Source organism: Diorhabda sublineata, chromosome 1 (assembly GCF_026230105.1).
Source record: "Diorhabda sublineata isolate icDioSubl1.1 chromosome 1, icDioSubl1.1, whole genome shotgun sequence".
Lineage (NCBI taxonomy): Eukaryota > Metazoa > Arthropoda > Insecta > Coleoptera > Chrysomelidae > Diorhabda > Diorhabda sublineata.
In genome coordinates this window covers 20,363,622-20,373,581 of record NC_079474.1, presented here as the reverse complement: position 1 = coordinate 20,373,581, position 9,960 = coordinate 20,363,622, and the positions used below count along the sequence as shown (strand labels likewise).

General features: G+C 33.6%; 1 protein-coding gene across 1 annotated transcript; it reads right to left on the bottom strand.

Annotated features, from left to right (window-relative positions):
- Nucleotides 1–1,475: 1,475 nt before the first annotated feature.
- Nucleotides 1,476–9,862, bottom strand: LOC130444706 (phospholipase A1 member A-like). Its single transcript, XM_056779985.1, has 5 exons — nucleotides 9,259–9,862; nucleotides 7,303–7,488; nucleotides 6,956–7,192; nucleotides 5,698–5,866; nucleotides 1,476–1,693 (listed from the first exon to the last, which is right to left on the bottom strand). The coding sequence occupies exons 1-5, from the start codon at nucleotides 9,317–9,319 to the stop codon at nucleotides 1,516–1,518; spliced, it is 831 nt and encodes a 276-aa protein (XP_056635963.1). The 5' UTR covers nucleotides 9,320–9,862; the 3' UTR covers nucleotides 1,476–1,515.
- Between the last annotated feature and the right edge of the window lie 98 nt (nucleotides 9,863–9,960).

Genomic DNA, 9,960 nt, shown 5'->3' with positions numbered 1-9,960 from the left:
GTATAAGCATAAAAGATGATGAGGTTGACATTGACTTCAATAAAATTTATCAACAATAGCATATTACTTATTGCTCGCAGTAGCACATCGCTTAGGTGAAAACATTGCCATTGTTGTGAACGAAGATCATTAATGTAGGAATCATCAAACATATTTGGAATAACATATGTACTATCAACAATAATTTATTCACTAAGATCCACCAAATGTTCTTAAGTAAAGTGAAGTAAATAATCTTGCCCTTCAGACGTTTAATCATATACTTAAACCGCCGCAAAGACAGAAATAAAATACTGCTGCAGACAACTTAGGTCAATTTCGCACCAAGCCAGTCTAGTCCATTCGCGTCCAGTCAAGTCGGACGCTTTTGAATTGGAAATATTAACTTACCATTAAAACAAAGAGAATGTGTAAATCAGGTTTCATACTAAGCGCGTTCCGTCAAGTTCCAACGCGCCAAGACTTATTGCGACTCAGCCAATCGAAAATTTTGAGAATCAATCAGTCGTGACAGTTGCACGGAGAAATGGATATAGAAGCACTAATTGCATTAGTTCAAGCGAAAGAAGCAATATACGATCTTAAACACCAAAGGCACAGAGATCGGGATTTTATTGCTGCTGCATGGAGAATCATAGCTATAGAATTGAACACAACTGGTAAGTAACTAGGTTTTTATTACAGTATATTTTCGGGAAAAAGAGGTACAGATTTGTCTACAAAACATCCCGACATTTCTCGTTTTTCCATGGTACAGAACCTTCTGGTGACATGAAATGCTCTATTAATTGTTCTCGGATCTGCATTGCCTTTGTATTTGCTCTGTGGATACTTGTAGGACTTAAGGATTGAAGTTGAAGATCGATTACATTTTGTTCCAAAAACTCGGTTTCCAGAATCTTGTCACTTTCCTTTTGAACTTGTCGGACAAAATTGTGTAATATGCTAGCACTTTTAATTGAATGTTTAATTGTACATCAGTTTCTATAGCTTTTTGACAAACGATAATTAAATATTCTGCTCTATAATCGGAGTAAAATTATGGCTTGCAGAAGAACATCCATCTTGTCACAAATTCTTCACAACACTGACTGACTCAGACTGAACAAGCGACATATTCAATGCGAAAGCAAATTTTGATGTGATTTGACTGAATAAAACTTGACTAGACGCGAAATGGGCCTTAGTGAACGGGGTTCAAGATCTTGACGTCATTTGACGTAAACAATAATAAAACACACTCAGCAAAGAAGCTGGAATCTCCACTCTGAGAGAAAAATTTTCTTATTTCTTATTTCAATTATATAGTCATATAATTTTTAACAATTGTTCACTATGATGTTATTTACTTTGAAATGAGATTTTTCTGATGCCATTTTGAAAGCTCGTGTTCTAATGGATAGATTATTTTTAAGGAATGGAAATGAAGTTAAAATCAATATACTTTCAAAATTTTTTTATTTAAAATTACGTATAGTTATAAATGATTAATAGAATACATCGAATATTATCTATTTAACTAAATATGTTGAATGTGGTTGGATTTAGAGACTCTGGCACTTCAGTTGGAGTACTAGAAGAAGATAAGACTGTTCCCGGTGGATTCAAGCAACACCTGTTGTCTCCTATATCTCCTGGTCGCCTTGGACAATATGGCGGGTATTTATTTTGAATGCAATATGATCCAGTTGCACTTGAAATTAAACAGAAAATCACTTATTATAAACAAAAACAAATATTACTTTAGTTTACAGAATTCAATTTTTTGTATGTTGCTGTGAGTTTTTTGGTTGATAATGTTTCACTTATGACTTGTTTTTATCAAACTTACCCTCAGAATTTTTTTAACAGTTCGAGTTACTCGGATTTTATCATTTTACCCTATATATTAATCGATAACAAGCGTATTTCATTATGTTAATTAATAAGTTTTGGCATCATAAGTAGTTCAAAGAGACATCAACACCCTGCTGGACGTGAGCATGCATGGTATTAAAATTATAAAAATACCTACGTCTAGGGCTCAATTTGCACTTATGATATCTACTAGCAGACCCAACCACGCGTTGCTGTGGGGCTTAGTGATTTGATTTGAAATAATTCTAATAACAATTGCTCTCTCTCTTCTGCTTGTATAATGAAATTATACTAGCATCGAGTTGTTACACGTTCTTCACAATTGCCCATAGAAAGGATTTGAAGAAATTTTGGATCTTCATTTGGCATTGGCATCAATGATTTTGAATGTTGCCTCAAAATTACGACCATCAGATGACAAATCACAAACTCTAAACGACGTCATTTGGAAGCAAGAATTAAATTTTCGTGTCTTACGGAAAAATAATCTTGATTCATTTGAAATGCCAGAAAAAAGGTATTTACAATGTTCAGGTGGAGTAGGGAGTGGTGACAATACAACTTTTCCTGATGCGCAACGCATGCCGGGTGTTTCATTGCGAAATTTCAACGCCTGACAATAATTGCATATTTTGTCCATCGCACCAATAGTAACTTTGCAATCAGCCGAGTAATTGATGTCTGGTTCATAATTAAATGCAAGACGAACAAATGATCCACGTATTACTATGAGGTTGGGTCGATGATTTTTTCGGTTTTGTTCTCTATATGAATCTATGTGTTGTTGACTTGCCACCCTAGTTCTCAATGCATTTTCTTGTCGACGATTATCACGCTGTTCTCGTGCACGAATTTCAGTTGTGCGAATTCTTTGAGCTGCATTCTTTTTCTGCTCTCTGTTCGACTGATTCATGAGCTCTTTCAATACGTGCACATTGAGACTTCTTGCTACGGGCATCAATGCTGGATTTTTTTGGATGGCATTTTACTAAAAATAGTGATTGAATTTTTAATGTGAATGAATTTCGATGTTCTCTGAATAACTGTAAGTTAGAAGTAAAAAAAAAATATTCGAAGTAATGTACGCAACGAAGAAAAAATTAAGAATTATTTAATATAAGCGACGTTAAGTGGTATAGGCAAAATAAGACATGGTGCAAAGGACAAAATTTTACAGATCTCTGTGAAGAAATTCACTTAAGGTGCCATCTGTTCCAAACTTATTGAAACTACTATTAATAACAACAATCAACGTTGATGATCAGTTTATTATTAATTATCAATTATTAAGACCATTAATTTGAATAATAAGTATCCTATCATTTGAGTTGGACCAAATTACATATATATGCCAATTTTCATGAATATCAGTTGACTCGTTTTTGAGTTCATTCGGAACATACACACGGACACTTTATATTTAAGATTTAAAAAAAGCTGCAACTTGATCATTTTTACGCAAAAAAAATCACAAAATTTGTAGATTTTCAAAATGCAATAACATCTAAAATAACGAAATTTTCACTACCGAAAATTGTCAACTTTATCGTTTGCACCGTCAAAAAATGCGATACTTATATCTGAGAAAAGACAGAAAGTAATCAATCATTGTCAAGTGACTAATTGAAAAGCATCCCAATTAATTGTGCATTTTATATAAAATCTCGTGGTAAAATCTAATCACCGGTTATTGTGCAAGATCTTCCAATAGAGACATACGAATTTTGACACTTGATAACTGACTTGTTGTTGAAGGTACATCTGTTACTGTTAGTTCAGTCTGTTTTGATCAATAATTTTTGTAACTGTTTGCAGAATAGTAAATAAAGTAGAGTCCGCCGATTCAGTAAAGAATCAACCAACACTTATATGTAAACGAAGCGTAAGAGGCAGTCAATGATGTGTTACCTACAAGAACTAGTCTTTTCACAGACAACAGCTTGGTGAATTTCACTTGGGTAATTTCCGGAAGGTCGTTGCATCCACTTAGGAACGCGAAGCATGACCTTTACCTACCTACTCCACGTTCAGAATTAGTTAAGGGCTCAATATTTTACAATGCAAAAAAATGTAAAATCACTAGCCAATTGAAATGAAATCGATATTTTTTGATAATAGAGCATGTCTCTCAAAACTATACTGACGTTGGAGTTGAAAGTAAGCAGCTTGTTAAGAGGTTCTGGAGACTAGAATTTATTAAAAACCCTTATTCAGATTTATTTCTGGATAAATTGGTATGTCAACAAGTAAAATCAAATTTTTGAGATTCATAAGCATCCAACGCATTCGAAAAAAGTCTATAAGAAGAAAAGACCTAACCTAACGACGAGTCTGCGTCTGCATCAGCGCATTGTCGTCGGTAGAGGTCCGGCGGCACGTTCGATCATCAACGTTTCGATAAGATTTTGATTTAGCTCTTATTGCTTGACTAATTTTTTTACAGTAGCTGAATTTATAAAGAATGATATGCAGATCTTCATATATAAAAAACGATTATTTTTTTTTCAAGTTTCCCCACACATATTAATAAATGACGTATGTAAAGATTCTTTCGTTTGACATAGTAATAATCGGCCAGCTAAGCAATTAAACTAACAATATAAAAAAAAAGACCTCTTTATTTATGATATTTTGATAGTCGGTAATTTGGTTAAATAAAAAAGTTGAATGTGCTAGACCAGTACTTTTATTATATTATTATTCAAAAAATAAATTTATCACTTTCAAAATGTGAAACAAGTTTATTACATCAAGTAAGTTCATTTGATCAGTGTTGACTGAATTATTTTACTTTTTACCGACCTACATTCATTAATATTTTTTTAAGTAATATTGAAAATTACCGCATTGAAAGGACAAAAAATCTATTTTTATTATGAAACAACCGTTAGAAATTATCGCATTTTTTGACGGTGCAAATTCAAACAATAAAGTTGCAAATTTTCGGTGGTGAAAATAATCTTTAAAGTTCGTTATTTTAGATGTTACTGCATTTTGAAAATCTACAAACTGTGTGATTTTTTTGCGTAGAAATTATCAAGCTGCAATTTTTTTTAAATAGATATCATGTGAGTGCAAATTAAGCCATACATGTAGGTATTTTTATAATTTGCGTGGAAAGCTACCTACATCAACTATTACATCTTCTTGGAAAAAATTATGGCCGGATATATTTGATCCACAAAGTAGTGTACCTTCGGAAGTTATAGAGCAAATTACTGCTAAACACTGATAAGTTCAGAAGCCTAGTGCCGTGGAATGGATAAATTTGTCATGACGTGTCTAATGAAGAAATTATAAAAGTGATTTCTATAGATCAGGGAAATGAAGACGGGTAATTGACAGCAGTGAGGAGTGACAGTACAAGATGCAATTAACGCCTTTGAGCTGGCTTTGCAATGGGATGAAGCGAATGGTGCATCCTACAACGAACTTCTTCTGTTGAGAAGACTGAGGGTCAAAGCTTAGATCTTTACTTTGTCAGATTACAAGGTATTCTTTTGTGATAAATCCGGACTATAGAGAATCTAAGACAGGACTTTATAATCCAACAAATTCAATAGATCTACATTGCCCTGCAAAATGTTTATCGGATTACCGAGGATCCACTGTATTCTGAACATATACTTGAAACAATTATTAACAGCAGACAAGAAACTGAGCTAGAAAGCAATCCATCAACATCTTCAAGTTCCGCTGATAATGAAAATATTTTTCAAAAGTATTTTTCAACAGTGGATAATACTACTAAACTTAACCAGTATCGCCAAAAGCATTAGACGGGAATGGAATCAGACCTCTATATTAATCATAAATCTATATTAAAATAAATCCACTTACGCTAAAGGTGTTCCATGTCCCATTTCTACAGGTAGACCCACTCTTGTTCCTGGCCTAGGACCAGTTGGGCACCTTCTCGAACAAGGTTCAGCCATTTTTACGCTACTAGGGAACAAACTTTCTGCCATGTAGCATATTGCCCAGACGTGACTACATAATTGAACATCAACTATAACGATAAAAAAATCATTTTACGGTTTCTACCGAACAATAGAGCTTTGTGAAAGGTTGAAAGTATCATAAAAAATCATTTCTATAATTTATATTTTCAAGTTTAAGACATTAGGAGTGTTCAGCAGAGAAGTTTAGTTGATTGTTTAATACAAGATCTCGCACTTGCAGCATAATCGGTCGGTGCCATTTTTATTGCGTGCAAGCTGCAGTTATAGGGAGAAATCTAGTTACTTTTGGCTTAACAACCTATCCATCAGGCTCCAAAACCAAGCAGCGTTAGATATCATTATTGACAGTGATCCACTGACCATTATTTCACTTCGTTACTCACTTAGTTTTGTTATCATCATTGTTAAACCGGTCACAAAATGATGAATCAAATTTTAGGTTAGGAATTTGTTTAACTCACTCATTGAATTTTTATTAGGTGGCAGCCATGATGCAATGACAAGAGACACGCTACGTGCAATATTCATCTATGCAATATTTTGATGACCATGTCAAGCGGCCTTTAGAAGATTGCGTTTACAACCATGGAAAATCGTAATAATGAAGTTTCGGGCTTGACTTTCGAAACATCATGGTGATCCAATGATAATAGAGTAGAGATAGAGAATTGTGTATCTACGTTTTTTTATATCTATCAGCAGTTTGGGCCCACTTGTATAAGCTCTCATACATCGATCTCTCTATCTTCAATATTAAGTCTACATTTTTGTAGACAATACAATAATCTACTGATCTTGAAACTTGTGAAAATTTCTGATAGAGTTCGTCGATAGTTTTTTGGTACATTTCTAGCTTCTTGAGTTTTCAGGCCATGCAAATCGTTTTTTCAATTGTTCATCCTTCATTACAAAGCCTACACCATATACGCATCCATTACATCTTCACCATAAACTTTAACCGACTGACATAACGACAAACGAAGTAATTTTATCAATATGATTAACACTAGAAAATATGTGGAAAATAATACTAATCATTGTTTAATATGGAATCCATTTAGTGACGTAATTAGTAATTGAATATTTGAAAAGACACTGTTTCAATTTAATTAGAATATTTTGAAAAGTGTACTTACTATCCGCATTTTCACAATAAGGTTGAATTCTCCCTCCGTTAATACAAAAGTCAACATGACCGCCTCTTCCTCCGCCTCCATAGTGTCCAGCGTTTGTATGAAGTACATGTACAGCTAAAGCATTTCCACTAGAAAGTCTTACGCCGGGAGGTACGAACGGCCTAGCCGGATCTAAAGCTACGATTCTATGAAGACGGAAATTGACGAATCGAGAAATTAAACCACAAACATGAGAACCTGAAATATATATCAAAATTCATCCTGCACCTACTGAATATTCCATCATAATGCAGAATAGTGTTTGCTCGAAATTGATTACATTTTCAACTCATCTTAACTATATTTACCTAACGAATGTCCTATGCAAGTTAAACGTTCAGTTTGAAGACCAGCAGTTCTTAAAGAGCTCAATAGTTCCCCTGTACATTTTCCTACAGTCCTCATATTGTTAACGCCGGCTCTGTAACACGGGGGTGGAGACAGTTTACCCCAATCTACTATCCAAACGTTGTAACTACCATTCCTAATATATGCTACACAACATAAAATAAATTTGTAATAATGAAGAACATCAGAAAAACATTATAGAATAACTGCGCAAGTGCTCGGTCATGTAAGGCTGCTCTACATATAAGCAAAGAACAACCATTTTACTTCCATACATCCAAATTTTTAAAGTTGCAACTGGTGAAATTTCTGGTAGTCAGTTTGAAAATCTAAGTACAGCCAAGAATGTTCAGCCTGTTTATTCTGCAGTTTTTTTCCAGTTCTGTTTTTGATATTTCGGAAAGAGTAGTAGAATATTCGATTCGGTTTTTCACACAACAGCATCAGGATTAAATGGATACAATGGCTAGATACTACCTAAAACCATTAATGATGGAATTTGGCAGTACTTCTTTTAATAAAGGGCAAAATCTTTCTTCGTTAAAACACAGGTTAACACTTCCTGGTTCAGTCTACCAATTTCATATTGTCTTTTCCCACTCAATTTTGGATCCTTTAAATACTTTAAATACTTTAAAACAATCTGTTGTTTTAAATATCCTTCAAGTTCACGGAACCATTTTCGTAAGTATTCTTCTATTTTATACTTCTTGATGTTCTTAAACCGCTAGATTTTCTGAAAGACAACTCTGAATGTCTCCTTAAAAACAACCTATACCATTTTTCTCAAGGAGGTCCTTCATTAAATGTTGTTTTTATTTCTTGTTTGATTATAATTTGTTGAACGGTATTCAAAAGATCGTTTTTTACGGGGGAAGCCACATTTTGCTAAATCATTAATCCAGATAAATAGTTTTATTTCTTCGTTTGAAGTAAGCACTGTAGTTAAACCCATTTTTCAAGGTTCTTTTTTATCCAACCGTGAAGACGATCTTGCAGAGTTCCTCTTAGTACGCCATATATTCGGCTTGTTTCTTTTATAGTCATTTGTTCTTCACGTATTGATTTTTTCTAAACCATTTCCAGGGTGTAGTTCTTAGTAGTCGACCAAGTGGCCGAGTATAAAATTTGTATTTATTTATAGAAATAAGATCACGCATCGAGCAAGCAACAAATGTCTTTCTAAAATAGAGACAATTGTTTACATCCCGAGCACTCGATCTTAAAATCCGGTACCGGATGGTGAAATGCTATTCGAAATGTGGATCTTTCAGAGGATACTGAATATTCACTGTACCGCTTATATCAGTAACAAAGAACCGACAGGGAACTTATAGAGAAATAATAAAAACTCGAAAAACTTCGTATCTGGGACACATATATAGAAATGATAAATACAGACTTTTGCAACTTCTGTTCGAAGGGAAAATCGAGGGAAAACGTAGTCCTGGCAGACGACAGACTTCATGGCTGAAAAATATTTGCGAGTGGACCGGTTTAAACACTGATAAGAAGGGCCAGAGACAGAAATGACTTTGCTAGGGTTATCGCCAACTTTCGTTAGAAGAGGTCGCCCAAAGAAGGAGAAGTTACTTCTTTAGTTAATACGTTGTTTGGGCTGACCTCTAGTCATGGCTGAAGTTAGGCACAGTTATCCTATTTTGGTAATAAGTATCTTTAATGAAACCTTAAATCGTAAGTTTTGATGATTATACTCATGCTTCGAAATTTCAAACAAATCTCCATCTTGAATTTTATATTAAAAAAAAATAGTAGCAGCTTGTTTCGAAATATGCCACAATAAGTTGTTTTTACACCTGAATAACTTCTAGGATACGAATTAGGTAAGTTTTATTAAATGTTTAAGAAAAGACTTTAACGTTATAGTCGACTAGTAAGGTTAGGAAATATCTCACCATCTCGTAAAACCACCATAGGAAGCTGATCGTCTCCTCCAGCGTATCCATGTATTAACATAATATCCTCCTTCAACGGATCCCAAATACTTTGTCTCAACCAATCGGTTATAGTGTAGTCGACAGGTTCTCTCTTTCCATTGGTGTACAGATAATAAGAAATTTCTTCATCTGGACATTGTGAATTAGCAGGTCTGAAAACGCAATCTTGCAGCGTTAGGTTACTGCTAACGAAATTGTGTAGAAACAAGGCATCTTTTACTGGATTGTTCGGTATAGTAAATTGCGACAAGGTGAAAGCTTAAAAAAGTATAAAAATGCCAAAAAAATTTATTATGGTTAAAAACTTTTATACAAGTTTCAACCAAAGAAAATGATAATACTAATATTCATCGGATATAGATCATATTCACCATATTTCAAGCGATAGCTATCAAATTTTCATATTTCATCATCAATTTCTAATAATTTAATAACAGAATGCATATAGTTTAAAAAGCACGCATTTAAAATAGATTAAACTAAAAAGATAAAAACAATATTTAAAATAAGCTTAAAGCAATAATCGAGATTAAATTCGATTTGAAAAGCTAAAACAAAAAAGGTATTTCTTGAAAGATTAGATATATATTTGTTAACTGTTTGATACCAAAAAAGAACCATAAAATGTTTTTTTCCTAGACTTCTAATAATTAAACAAAA